The sequence below is a fragment of the Orbicella faveolata genome, unplaced genomic scaffold (assembly GCF_042242905.1).
Source record: "Orbicella faveolata isolate gen_17 unplaced genomic scaffold, um_ofav_v1 contig_35, whole genome shotgun sequence".
Taxonomy (NCBI): domain Eukaryota; kingdom Metazoa; phylum Cnidaria; class Anthozoa; order Scleractinia; family Merulinidae; genus Orbicella; species Orbicella faveolata.
In genome coordinates this window covers 29,799,856-29,815,114 of record NW_028301564.1, presented here as the reverse complement: position 1 = coordinate 29,815,114, position 15,259 = coordinate 29,799,856, and the positions used below count along the sequence as shown (strand labels likewise).

General features: G+C 36.1%; 2 protein-coding genes across 2 annotated transcripts; one reads left to right on the top strand and one right to left on the bottom strand.

The window, feature by feature from the left end:
• The first annotated feature begins 297 nt into the window (after positions 1 to 297).
• Positions 298 to 8,116, top strand: LOC110043052 (PC3-like endoprotease variant B). Its single transcript, XM_020748454.2, has 2 exons — positions 298 to 1,391; positions 4,591 to 8,116. The coding sequence occupies exons 1-2, from the start codon at positions 404 to 406 to the stop codon at positions 5,724 to 5,726; spliced, it is 2,124 nt and encodes a 707-aa protein (XP_020604113.2). The 5' UTR covers positions 298 to 403; the 3' UTR covers positions 5,727 to 8,116.
• A 1,435-nt stretch (positions 8,117 to 9,551) lies between these two features.
• On the bottom strand, positions 9,552 to 15,242 carry LOC110043059 (uncharacterized). Its single transcript, XM_020748465.2, has 7 exons — positions 14,969 to 15,242; positions 14,680 to 14,706; positions 12,843 to 13,039; positions 12,669 to 12,753; positions 12,357 to 12,422; positions 11,935 to 12,080; positions 9,552 to 10,552 (listed from the first exon to the last, which is right to left on the bottom strand). The coding sequence occupies exons 1-7, from the start codon at positions 15,032 to 15,034 to the stop codon at positions 10,453 to 10,455; spliced, it is 687 nt and encodes a 228-aa protein (XP_020604124.1). The 5' UTR covers positions 15,035 to 15,242; the 3' UTR covers positions 9,552 to 10,452.
• Between the last annotated feature and the right edge of the window lie 17 nt (positions 15,243 to 15,259).

Here is a 15,259-nt window from a genome sequence, read left to right as displayed (position 1 = left end):
TCAAGCGAACCAATGATATGGAACTACGAAGAGATTTAACTAACGATAGGAGGGGTGGAAGCAATTTGTCACAGAAAATAGCTCGAAAATTGTTGATCAAGTTGAAAACTTTAAAACTTTAATGCATTTCCCGGACGTAAATTTGAGTATAAAACTCATTCAAGAAACTAATTCTTAATCGTCGTCTTGAAATTCCACATTTCTGTTGCAATTGAGAAACTCATTACCGTCCCACCTGGGGTAGTGTCCTGTGTTGTCTTGCGTGTGAGGATGTTGTGAAAACAACAGCCGTTAGGCATAATAATGCCTTTCGGTCATCATTATATAAACGTCGGGTCAAAGTAGCTGTCGCTTTGTCGATAGTTAGGAACGGAGAATCTTCTTCGTTTAATAATCCTTTCAAATGATTCTGAGAAGACTACTTTTCACGTCGCTACTTTTTGTAGCAGCTTTAACAATCCCTGTTCAACAATATGAAATGGAAGACGAAATAGAAACGAGCGATCATCTTGGCGAACTTTTCGAAGATGGCAAGCGCGTGTACACAAATATCTGGGCGGTCGAACTAGACGAAGACAACGAGAAGCTTGCCGATGAAATAGCAAGAGATTTTGATCTAAAACACAATGGCAGAGTCGGGAACATGCGGCGAGTATTCGAGTTTGTCCATGAAGGAACGAATGCTCGAGTCAAACGTCGAGCAGTGGAAAGAACGCGGCAGCTGAATGATCATCCTAGGATTAAATGGGCCGAACAGCAACTGGTACTTGAGCGCAATAAGCGAGATTTCTTGTCCAATGGTTACTTGAGAGAACGAGAATTGGAGAGGAAAGTCCGCGAAGAACGTTACAAAAGGATATTTAACGACCCAGGATGGGAGAAGCAGTGGTATTTGTTAAACTGGGGACAAAATGATGAGCATTTGATCGGGGCCGACATCGAAGTGCTAGATGTTTGGCGTCGGGGTTTTACGGGCAACGGTGTTGTTGTCAGTATACTGGATGATGGTTTGGATCACACACATCCTGATTTGAAGAGAAACTACGATCCAAAGGCCAGTACTGATTTAAACGACAACGATGATGATCCTTTCCCTAACGACAGCGATCCTTACAACGCTCACGGCACAAAATGCGCTGGTGAAGTTGGCGCTCAAGAAGATAACGAAATATGCGGAGTTGGAGTGGCTTTCAACGTCAAACTTGGCGGCGTTCGAATGCTTGATGGAACTGCAACAGATAAGCTAGAAGCGAGCGCCCTTAGTTTTAAATCTGACTATATTGATATTTACAGTAACTGCTGGGGTCCTAAAGATGACGGGAAGACTTTCGGAAGACCAGGACCGTTGGGAAGGAAAGCTTTCGAAGATGGCGCAAAATTCGGACGAAACGGTAAGCTTAACGATCAGTAATGACAACATGGTAAATCTCTTCTCGTTAAAATCGGTGGGGTGGAAAAACGATGCGTTTAGTGTAATAGTGAAGCAATCAAAATCGTTTGATCATGTGCTACTAAAATATTTCGTCTTAGTATTCGGAAAGTTGTGGTTTCCATTCCGCATTAATAATGCATTTTCTGACCCTAGAATCAGCTCTCAACTCTGACTAACACATAAACATCTTACTGTAATGTAGAAATGTACAGAATAATTTTATCTCTTCAGAGAAAAAAAGATTTATGAATTATTATATTTTGTGATTTTTTATTTCAAATACCAAATACCGAATATCAAAATTTTAAAGTCGGACACGATATTTATTCAGTATTGCGTGGGAGTTCAGCTTTAATGTTGCCTTGACGTACTTATTTCGTAGGTTACCCCACTCGTTTCACTTAATCCACACATCTTTCAAATTAAAATTGAAAAGGTAAAAGAGTTTTGTCGTTTTTGCGTACGTCATATGAGTGAAAAGAATCACGAAGAATTCTTAGCTCGATAATCGTTGGATTCTTAGCTCGTATTACAACTTTATCTGATTTTGCATGTATGCGGAAGAGGAAATTAAAGTTATATAATAGTGGATGTGTTTTTTCACAGGGTGTGGAATTTTGAAAACCTGTGAACAGGGTACGTTTCACAGTGATAAAACCTGTGAAAAAACCTGTGAAAAAACCTGTGAAAAAACCTGTGAAAAAGTCTCTTGTTCGGAAGCTTTTCATTAACAAATAAAGAAGCCTAAGCTGTGTATTACACTGCGATAAAACACCACAGGCATATGAGAACACGATGGAAAACACGAACCACAGACGAGTGTTTTCTACATTTCTTGTCTGAGTGTTCTCAAATGTCCGGAGTGTTTTATCACAGTGTAATACACGGCTTAGGCTTCTTCATTTGCTCAATGATATAGAGGCAATGTGGTGAAAAACAATAAAACATGCTTTTTATATGTTTTATACTCTGATAAACATGGATTTTTGACCAATCAGAGCACGCACAGGGTCCTGTCAATATTATAACAGGGTCTAAAATCTCAAAACCTGTGAACAGGACACTTTTAACAGGGTGGCAATCTGTGAAAAGACCTGCAAAAGATAACTTTGTTTTTGAGCTTATTTACAGCTGCACTAGCACTGTTACCCGTAGGGTCTAAAATTTCAAAACCTGTACATGTGATATTTACAGAACATTTTTCATAGGGTTGAAACCTGTGAAAAACAACCTGTGAAGAAGAAGTTTTGAAACAGTTTTGAAATGAAGCCAATATGTACAACTTTCACCCAAATTTGCTATACTAAACGCAAGTACAAAACGTGCACACGTTAATTCCTTCGCGTTGTCAAAACGGTGTTAAAGCGAAGTTTGGTTCGCTTAGATCTGAGTGATACTGTAGATTTGTCCATCAAACCAAAATAAGAGTTTCACAGTAGGGGCAAATGTAGGCAAAAACAATGCAATTTATTCTCTTCTATAAATTATCATTGGAACACATTTAACACATTAAAAATGCAAATTTCTAAACAGTTTATTCACATTTCTGCAGAAGCACTCAAGCATGAATTGTAAGTTAATTTTATACCTACTGTTTTGCATTACTATTCAGTTAAGAGACTATATGCTTGTATTACAATTTCATTTGCCCCAGAGGCAAATGTGTCAATTTGCACTTGTGTTGCTTTGCTTTCACCAAGAATTTTGCATGATTAAAATCTTTGAATGGTTGTTGTACAATTGTCACCTCAATTTCAGAATACTCCTTCCTTCCAACTCAGTGCTGATACAGTTGACCCTGCTACTGTCTCTAACTCGGTTTTCTCCAATCTTCCCACTAAGTTGAACAAAGTGAAAACTTCTGTCAACTAATTTGTCGATCGTTCCTGAAACATTAAAACAAAGCAAAACAAATATTAGTTCTTTTTAAGGAGATTAACATTTATATTTACTGTCCGTCTGCATCCTTAGGCACATGATACTTTCAGTCATGCCAATGATATTATGCACATGCCATGTCACGACTCAAGCATGCAGGCTGAGAATAAAACTGGAAAGATATGCATACCATGTAGCTAAAAATGTTGCTAGTGGCTGGTGTGATGATTTGGCATGCCTAGTGTCCAGTTTATTCTTTTTGTAGATCACTTCCTTTGGTGATTCTTTTCCTTTTAACAAAGGAAGACGAAAATTCCTGAATGAGAGAAGTTGTATTTACAGTATACTCACATGCAATCAAATTTTCGTACTAAGAAATGTGGGTAAATGTTGGGAAATGGCTACATTACTTTCAAGCTGACTTAAAAGACGTGCCATAGGCAATATCGTATTGCGAGTGCCACACAGGAGGAAAATTAATGCTTATGAGCTCTTCTTTGCCCTTGCAGTCACTTAACTACTAGCTGATGTCAAATATCAACAAGTTATTTTTCTTACCTTGAGTTCTCAAAACATGGGAAGGGTGATCAGCCCCAGCAGAGGCAGTTCCAAGGGAGGGGTTGAGGGGGTTGCAAACCCCTCCCTGCTATTTGAGCAACATTTTTTGTTACTTGTTTGACTCATCATAAAAATGATAGAATGTAATAGTTTTACATGCAGTTTGTTTCACTTCCACCAATAGACTGATTGTCAAGTTGAGATTATTGAGAACTTCAATAGAGGTTTTTATAAGTTGTAACAACTGTAGGGAAGATTAAGAGGGAAGGCATTAAAGTTTACATAATAATAATTGATGGGCAAATAGTATAGGTATTCAATTGAAGGTAACCAGTTGCAAAAAGTTAAAATTGGAAACCTGAAATTGGACACCCATGTTATCGCACACCAATTCCTTGACAAATAAACACCCAGAGAACCAATCATGAGTGAGAATTTTGTCAGTGGTGCTGTCAGGAATTCAAATCTTTCAGCAAAATATTGGTTGGAAATGACAAGCAATGTTCTTCAGGATTATATAGAAAGACGTGTCCAATTTTTTGAAAGGAGCCACGCCACCATTTCAATATTTCAAGAAATGTTTTTGATGTACAAGATTCCTTTCAAACTGTAGAAATAAAACAAGTTCATTGAGGAATACATCAGAAAGAGAAGGATAAAATAATCAAGAACTTGAAACTAGCTGTATAGTTTCCTTTTTAATTTGTTTCTTTACTCTATAGGAAAAGGTTCAATATACGTGTGGGCAACTGGAAACGGAGGTCTAGCTGATGATGACTGCAACTGTGATGGTTACACTTCAAGTATTTACACAATTTCAATAGGAGCAGTCAGTCGTTATGGTCTTTCTACATATTATGATGAGCAGTGTTCTTCTACCATGGCTGTGACATACACAGGGGACACTCATCGTGGAGGTTCCAGTGAAGCTGACTTGGTCACTACTGATCTCAAGCATAAATGTACGACAAGGTTCCGCGGCACATCTTCGGCAGCTCCATTGGCGTCCGGCATCTTTGCCTTGGTTCTGGAAGCCAACAAAGATCTTACCTGGCGTGATCTGCAGCACCTGGTTGTTCATGAAGCAGTGAAGACGAGCCCACAAGATGATGGCTGGATCACTAATGCTGCTGGGTTGCTGTTTAATCACAAGTTTGGCTTTGGTCGCCTGAGTGCTAGTAAGCTGGTGACAGCCGCACTGAACTGGACATCAGTTGGTGAACAGCATAACTGTTCAGTGGATGGCCCTGTTGAAGATGGACACATTCCTCTTGGTGGTACTCTGGAGTTAAGTGTTGACACTGATGCTTGTAAGGGGACAGAGAGGTACGTCAAGAAGCTTGAACATGTGCAAGTGACCGTCAGCTTCAGATTAGCCAAGGCATTCCGTGGAGACATTAGCATAGATATTGTCTCACCAGGAGGAACAAGTAGTCAGTTGCTGTCAACCCGCCATAGCGACAAAGACACATTTGGACTGACTGACTGGGACTTCATGACAGTGCACTTATGGAGTGAGTCAGCAGAGGGAAAATGGAAACTTCTCTTTCATCACAACAAGCTTGCGACAGAGGAGCCCAAGAAGCCAGACATCGAAGAGCGAGAACGTGTCCTCATACAGCATGATCTACTGAAGGCCCGCCGAGATGAAATCACAGATGATTACGACGATTATCATGATGAAATTCATCATGGCCGGTTTGGAGGAGACTACATGCGTGATCAAATTTTCCCAGTTGCAAATGATGAGAGTGATCTGGATGGGTTATTAGAAAGCAATGAAGATTCTGCTGCTGCTGGTGATTATGCAGGCAAGGTGACCAAATGGAAGTTGACACTTTATGGAACAGGTGAATAATGATTTATTAACATTATTATACCACATGGTAAATTGAAACAAATTTTCCTGTTGTACAAAGTTTTAATTTATTTACTTAATGTAAAGGTTAACCTATGTGTAGTTAATTTTTGTGTCATAGTTTGGTTTGGTGTGACTTAACATAGTTAAATGCTTCTAGTATTCAGGGTGACTAGATGCAGAATTGTCTGTTCCTCTAATTTAGCACTCAATGTTGTGTAAATTTGACGTTGTATGTTCTTTGTAAAGAAGGCCCCTTATTTTCATTTTCAAAAAAGTGAATTTTATTATAATTTATTATTAAAACAGATTTTATTTTGATATGTGGAAATTACCTTGAAATTTATTTGAATTACTCACAATAGACGCTCCTTTTAACAAATTACATGTAAGTACTGTTATGTAAGATAAATTTGTTTCAAATACAGGCATATCAATAGATCTTACATATTCTTAAAGAAACACTGTTGTCTACAAACTACAATAATTATTATTATTATAATTTGAAGGAAAGTTCTGAAGATTTATGGCAATTGAAACTAGAATAAGAATGGAAATATAGAAAAAAAAAGGTTCTAGTAAAATTTTCAAGGGAATCCAAGTCAAACTAACTAGAGTGTTGGAAACTCGGCTTTAACAGTTCCTTGTCATCACCATCCTCAAGTTAATGGCTTGTAGTCAAGAGTGCTATTTTCCAGAATCAAATCACTGTTGAATCTCCTATTACTTATGCCACTTTGAGCTTCATAAATTATACCAAAATATATATTGGACAGTGCTAGCATTTATTTAAGATACAATCATGAATGAGTCAAAAGAAAATGATTCAATTATAAATTCTTATTAATATTAATAATAATGCAATACTCATAGTGGTGCCCATTGTATTGTCTTTTTTTGTGGAGGAGGGTAATTGACTTGAAAATAAAAGTTAGAGTATCATAATGAGGATAATCATCATGGATATTGGCTCTCTGCTAGTTCCAATATTACGCAGCTCATTCAAAGCATGTCCTGTGAAGAAAATGTCTATCACACTATTAAATGGATCTTTTTACAGATGTTACACAATATCAACAATTTTTCGTATTTTTCATATGAAGGAAAAAAAAAACTCACGCTTTTTCCCTCTGGTGTACATTTCTTTGTATAAAGTGGCAAGTTTGGGGTCCCACATTTCCTTAAGTTTGCAACAGATGGTTATGAAACTTCACATTTTACTAAATTTGGCATGATAAAGCAACTGGTTGGACTTAATTTTTGTTGCAATGGAAAAATTGGAAAAGTGTAACATGGGTAAACAGGTCCATTAGACTCAAAGGTGTCTCTTCAGATCTGAAGAGCACTTCAGGGTTTTTTTTAAGATTTTCTGTAGGAAGGCAACTGGTTTTCACATTCAGGCAAAACTATTTAAACTGAACTCCTTTGTAAGAAAAACATTCCTCCACATGGTCAAACCATGTAGACAAAATTGTCTTCACAGCCAGTCAATTTGCTTAGTTGCCAGCTCTTATTGAAACCCCTTGATGTTCTAGTCATACAGACGTATAATTAGCAGACATTGTTCAAAGATTCTTCTTGCAAATTCTACAATAATACCATCACATTATGACATGTAAATATACTACAGTACGTACTGGATTCTATCAGCAAATTATGATATATGTTAAGTTATAAGTTAGTAATGGGTGTATGAGAATTACTACCGTAGCAACCAGTAAATACCACAAATGCCACAATATTTTTGTCAACTAATATTAATTAATAATAATTAATTGTATCAAACAAAAACTGAGTAGATTGGCTTGAAGTCCTTCTGATCGCAGTTTAACTTGTCCACATTTACAACTGTTGAACAACCAGTAAATTTATGCTAATTAAAACAATAAGATTATTTGCTTGTAATTTCTGTGCAGGAGAGTTGTTTCTGGTTGCGCTCCAGTCCATCATCAGGTGATAGAAATCCTGAGCTCATAATCTAATTTTTAATTTGAAATGAATTATCATGTATGCCATGAATTACAACGGCATCCTCATTGAGAGCTGGTAAAAAATTAGCAAAATTATGCACTTTTCATTGTCAAATGAAAGAGAAAACTTGCATTGGGCAATGGAAGGTAACTACTTCAAGCTAAATACGTAACTGACAATTTTTTCTTCTTCATTCATGTAGTTACAGTGAGGGTACAATTTAAGGGGTGAAAAATAGTGACATCAGTAAATTATTGAAGCATTTGAACACTTGAAAATCTTATATTTTGTGACTACCATAACTTCATTTTGGAATTTATTGCTATGATATTGAAACCTTGTTTTAAGGTATTAGCTAGTGTAGTACTTCCTCCTAGTTCTTGGAATGGTGGCAATAAACTTGAAATCAGAGCACTTCATTCTTGTGTTGTTTTTACTTTGGCTATTCCTCCATTGTTTCTGAATCAAATTGAAGTAAATTGAGTGAATTGGGAAAGTGTTGGTTTTTGTGGAGGAACTGTACAAAAATGCTCCAACCAACAAGAAACTTGGCCCACATGCAATGCAGGGTCGGGAATTTAATCTGGCTACATTGGTGGGAGGCGACTGTGTCACACCTGCTCTCCAATGTAAGTGAACACTCATAACCTAAAGTTGTATATGTATAAGGTGCCCCACAAGTGGAGATCAGGGCTGTAGCCAGCAGGAAGGAAATCGAGGCACTTGCTTCAGTTAATATTTTTTGGGAGCAGGTAGGTAAAATAATGCTGAATACTTAGGAAGAGAATTTGACCATGGACATTGCCCCAGCCATAATTTTTTTTCTGGCTACGACCCTGGGGATCCTCTTGTTGTGGATATGTCTGGAACTCATAAGTACGCCAAATGTAACTGGAGACCTTCCATTAGGTGGACATTCCCATAAACAGTATTCATTTATACACCTGGCTCCAGTTGTTTTAAGGGTGGATAACACAATCCACTGGATAACACATTTCCTAGTTGATAGTGTAGTTTATTTCGTCAACACTTCTCCACTGCATAGGGATAGCAATAATTTATCCACGCTTTGAACAACTGGGCCATGGGTGGAGAAGGGCACTATTACACGACACGATGACCCCACCAGTGTGCAAACTTGGACTGTGTTAGTCCAGTGAACTAACCATTTGGCCACTGTGCCTCGCGCAGGGTAAACAGTCAATTTTATTTCAAATCAGAAGCATATCACCTAGAATAGGTGATACGCTTCTGTTCAAATAATATACATGAAAAAATTACTTGATTCTGATTGGCTGAGAGCAGTGCAATTTAAGTGTAACACCATTCAAAAAGTGTAACACCAGTGCAAATTACACATTGTAATTCTGGATTATGATTGGCTAAAAGACAACAGGAAATTCTCTAAGCCGATGATATCACATGAAATGATGGCAAAAATTTTGTGTAAACTTTGAAAAAAGGTTTCTTGAATGAGAAAAAATGGCTTCAAGAAAGATCTTCTGGCACTTCCTCCACACGAATATTTTCATGTTTATATTATTAATAAGTAATCATACAGTTGTTCTCGATCAATTTGCAATTAATTTGCACTTGCGAGTTTTTCGAAGCGGCTCGTGCAATTTCAGCTATTTGAAAAACTCACTTGTGCAAATTAATTCCAAATTGAACTTGAAACTGTATGATTACCTATACAAATTTCTTTTTGTATAAGAAACTAATGATCCCATCTTCAAGAATTTTTACATGTATCAATTTTTCCGTAAAAACTACTTTTTAATTTCTGTCAATCCACATTCAACACAAAGCTATAAAATGTATCCCATTTGCTATTTGACTACTGGAGAAAAATAATGGCAACTTACAAAATAGTTTATTGAATTTGTATCATTTTGTTTCCCACAAATTATGATGAAAAATTGTTAATAAGTTGGTGGCTGGCTCGTAGAATCAAATGGAAGTTAACATAAACAAAAAAATTGTCAGCACTTTTAAAATTATAAAAGAAACAAACCAAACATCAAATAAAACTTCTTTTTAAAGAAGTCAAATTCACCAAACATACCTGACAAACACCTAAATTACTTAATTTGACAACCTTATGTTCTTCTTAGAAGAAACAAATAATTTTGCCAATCCTTCATATATAACCTTATGTCAAACAAAGACACATTAATATATAGTTAGAAGAATTAACAGTTAAAAAGAAAATAAATAATATTGCTACATTTGGTTGTGTTGTGACACTCATCACAGTGCTTTGTATTCTGGTGCAACACTATTTTCTACAAGGTAAACAATTTTTATCTCAAGAAAAATTCTTTAATCTTTTATACAAACTGACCTGTCAATTTCCTTCAAATTCAAATAAATTAATATAAATATGAATTAATTCTTTAAATAGTTGGCTATTGCCTCATAGAATTCTATTTTCTGGACAGTAAATGAATAAAGCTTGTGCTTATATTGATAAAATTAATAGAATAATTAAAATTATTGTGCATTTATAATTATACTGAATCATAAATCAAAGTGAAATCAACTAAAAACCATTGAAAAAGTTACTATTCTCGCCTTATTTCCAAATTGCTTTCACATTTTATCATACCATTTTAAAGCATATATGATATGCTTTTAAGCACCCAAATGGTTAAATTTCAAAGATCATTCTAATCTAACCAGAACAATGCTCTTAAAAAAATTAAAAAGGCACTGGAAAAGAAAAAGAAAAGGCTATGACGATAAGAATAACTGTTTAAAAGAGAGCTTTTGGCAAAATGTCTAGAGGTATGTATTCAGCTAGGTGCTCTTCATTCTTGATAAACACAATCTTGTTTGATGTCACCTCATGTAACCTATAAGAGTAGAAAGCAGAAAACGTTTTTAAAAATTTGGTCTATAATATTTTCTGTAATGCTAGCCTTGCATTTCATATCATCTTTACTGCAACTTGAGTGTCAGTCCTGAGGAAGATCCAGAACAGGAATAGCAGTATTTAGTTTTTCATGTCCTGTGCATTCAAATGGTTGGAAATATTGTTGTACTGTAAGGTGCTTTACAGACAACAGGGAATGATTAGAGATGTACAGACAATGAATATTAATCAAATAAAACTGTCCTGGAGGTTGTGGTTTGGACAAATAACAGTTTTACATTTATTGATAAATTTACGTCATCTAACTTTTTTGTCCTTGAAGTTTCTGTAAGTACTGGATAATTTTGTCATGCACAACTTAAGGTGGCTTACTACAGTTTTTCTGAGACTCAGTAGCGCTTTAGCATTGCCTGCCAGACGTCAGTATTAATTGCGCATGCAGAAATGACGCAAGTAACTCAAAGAAGAAACGAAAACTACTTCAGCACTTGAAAGGCGTTAAACCACATCGGTTTCAAACTCTGTACAAACATGTGTTTAGGCCTAGGGCCAAAAAAATATGACAAAAAAGCTCTATAAATAACCGGTAAAAGAGCTCTACTTTACTCTTGCTTTCTCGCATGCAATATGTGGCGTCACATGAGCACGCGCTTAAATAAAGAGCATGCGCAATTCAATTCTCGTCCAAGGTTGTAAAAGCTAGTCTTGATCGAGGATTGCTCGAAAACCTACTGTACAACCCATAATAAATTTTCACATTTGACTTGTGGGGGTGAATTGCGTTTAGAGCCAAAATTAAAAAAAACAATCAGACAGATTTTGAGCTATTTTTGATCTCACATTTTCTTGGTTTGCGGAAAATCTGTGTTACAGATTTTTATTTCACTTTGCATGAAAGTTAAATCAGAGCCAATTTCTTATTCCTGAAATTTTGAGGTGGGGTCATATGGGTAGATTTTGAGAAAAACGTGATATAACATACTAGTGCCCAGTCTCTTCATGGGTATTTGGTCATTTATTTTGGCCATTTGTTGATGTCAAATTGTTCAAGTTTCATATAGAATGGTAAAAGACTTCAGCAAACAGTAAATAGAGAAAGGAAAATCGTCTTGGAACATTTTTGGAAAGAGTTAGAAGTTGGGTTGTCATAATCCATCAAAACTATAGTAAGCCACCTTAAGCAAGTTTTAAAATGATAAACAAATAAAATTTTCTCAACTAAGCGATATCTTGCCTAGAGTTTAAAGTTTTTAGATTTTCATAGCATTTGAGATCTGCAAAGTTTAATGTATATTACAAATTTTGTTATTATATCATAAATTAAGTTATACAATATATATTTGATGCAAGATTGAAACCAACCATAATCTGATAAGAGCCCAACAGCCTGTGAAAATGAATGGTGCATTAACAATCAAGCACTTTCCAAGTCTCTCTGGGTACCGTCTGGACAGAAGCCAGATAAGCTGTTTCACAAAGCCATAGTCCATATTACTAAATGAAAAACCCTGTGAACCAAACAGGAGTAGATTAACGATATAAATTTTTTAATACCCTTATTGCAATCTTGGGAAGTTCTTTCAATAACTTCTGAAGTAGGGAATGTATCTAAATTAGATGGCAGTGGTTCCACAGTGCTGATTGTGTTTAGTGGCAGCCTGAACCTTTAATACCTTAAGTTTAAACCTCTACTTTTTTGTTTTCTTTCTTCAAGATTATTTGGATACACTGACTCAGAAGGTGACTGAGAATTAGGGTTCTTTAGTCTCATGTAATTCACCTACCTTCAAATCAAAAGTGATGCAGAGATTATCAATCACGTCTTCATCACATTTTCTGGTTGCTTCCTCCTACAGACAAAGCAGTATAGTAAAACATTATGTCCTGGTAATTAAAACAAAATTGAAAGAGACACAGCTCAAATTTTTCTAGCTAGGCATGAGAAATTGGTCTGTAGGCATGAATGGGCAAGAAATCAAAATTTTTGACCTGCAAACTTGAGTTTCAAGCCTGTAGGCTTGACAGTTGACAAGATAGTATAAGTGCCACTTTTTCTTGGATTATAGTTACACTGGAAGTTCACACAACAGACTCACCAAGATGTAAATTATAAACTTAGTGATGACATTTAGGTCTCTGCTTCTTGCATCATGATTCCTCACAGTCACAATAACAATAGGCCTAAAGATGAAAAGAACTACTGTCAGGCTAAGCAAAGCAAGTGGTTTGTACCGTGGTTGGGGTGGCTATGAAAAGGATGACAAACTGACCTTCCTTTGTGGTCAGGGAAGTCCAGGACTTCAGCTTTGTCCAAAGCTATCTGTTCTTCTATATCATCATCTCCTCGGCTCAAACAGTTCACACCATACTCCTCTCTCCAGTTTATGTACTTAATTAAGGCAGCATATGCCTCATCAACATCTTCAAAGGCACGCAGGAATCGTCTCAAGCAAGAATCAGTTTGAGCCTGAATTAAAAGAAGAATTACAGCATACTGTGTTCTTTGAACTTTCTCATGCATATATAACTCTATAGAACTGATGCACAAAAATCATGAACCAATTCTTAGGTTTTTAGAGGGGTGGGGGATGGGTTTCAAACCTTACCTGTACCCTATCTCAGACCAAAATCTGTGATTTTCTATACCTTAGTTTCAGACCTAGTCATATCTATAACAAAATTCTCAATCGTGACTGGTTTTCCTGTGCGCCTATTTGTCATGTAATTGGCGCGCGATCATGTGGTTGTCCAATTACAGGTATCCAATTTGAACTTTTTGTAATTAGATACCTGTAATTGGATACCCATGTGATTCACACATCAATTACACACGTTTTAATGGCTTCCTTCGCATTGTTTCGTACAGTTTTCAAAACTGTAATGAAAAGCGCTACAGACGTTTTCACCCAAAAGAAGTTCCCATAATACAAATTTTAATTCCCAAATTTGTCATAGATATGATTCACTAGTAATTCAGGAAAGTAATAGTGCTCATAATTTCAAATTGGCCTCGCCTTTGCGTTCGTCCAATTTTGAAATTACTCGCGTGATTACTCCCTGAATTGTACTCCACTCATTCCAATTACTATTATAAAGTGAAAATTTGATACCCAATTTCAGATCTCTAATATTAGTACATGGCTCTAATATATGACTGCGCCTAACCAGAAATGGCTTCCATTTGCATTAATATATTTTGAGAAGGGCTACAAATGCCAATGCTAATGTGGAAAAAATAGCTCCTTGTAAACAAAATATCCAATACCAAGCCAGAGTGAAAAATATACCCTATTTCAGACCAAAATGGTCTAACTCTATATATTTTTCAGACCAAAACCGCTTATAAACCAATTCGCTTGTAAGACCGCACATACTAATATAGCCCATACAAGGGAGTACCCCACTGCAGGGCCTTGGGTGTGAACATTTTCTGTGACACCAAAATGCACCAAAAACTGCACACGTGCCACTGCTAGTGTTGTTAGTTTTGTTGTCATTTATCATTGAATAGTGACTTAATTAACATGTCAATAGCGTTTAACCTGAGTTTAGAAACCATGCACCTTTGAGGCTTCTTGCTTTCATCTAAATTATATCTCACAAATTTTTTTCCTAAAAAATCACAAAATTATGGAATTTTTTTAACACTTAATCATAACCATTGCCTTGAAAATGTCAAGAACATTTTAACCATTTCAAAGCCACTTTACTATTATGAAGCAATCACATCAAAATTATGTAAAAAATGTCTTTGACATTTATAATCTGTATGTTATAAAACCTGGTTTTTTTAAAAGTAATTTTCAAAGAACAAAATTTCAAATTTAAAACAAGTGGTAAGGTTACTTTTGCAGCAACGACCTCACCTGCAGGCTTTTATACATCATAAAATAAATCATTCTGACATGTATTGTAGTCAAGTTAATACTGTAAAATATGTAGGCTTTTCAGACCTTTTCACATGCAAATGAACTTCAATGACAACAAGAAAGTACATTTGCTTAATAATCTGAAGGCGCCACGACATTTCGCATGGTGCAAAAGTGAGTTGAAATCTGTAATTTTTTTTATTAATTTAATTGCAGATACAATATCTAAGATACGTACCTTTAAGGGTTCTGCATCGAATAGTGGCTAAAATGGAACGTAAAAAGTTCATGTTAGCTAAAACCATACAGGTAGTTAAAACAGAAGACAGCACACGTACAAAGCCGTTTCTAGGTTATAAAGAGAAATCCGACAAAAATTTGACAAGATAGGACCCATAAGCTTGTGAAACCTTCCAATAACTTGAACGCTTTTCCAATTTAGGCCCGTCCTAAGACGTCCTAAATGCGTAATACTAAAAAAGCAGCAATAAATGCACATGAAACGGATTCAAAATGGCTAAAATCACCTCGAGTCGATATTTCAGTTCTTGGAAATCCTCGTCGATTGACTTGCCGGTTCTCTCTATAGACATGTTTCGTTGAATCTTGCCATTTTTCGTGTCCGTTTACAATATTTACGAAAACCCGATGTAAGCTAAGGTAAATGTATCCAGATGGTTAATAATTCATCTCCGATTTAAGGGAAAACCTGTGCATTACCAATTTCAACCGGAACATAAACATACGGACCACAGTAAACAGAATTTGACAGATTGCGCGGCTTGAAAGTTGCCCGCGAACAATGTGGGGAAAAACAA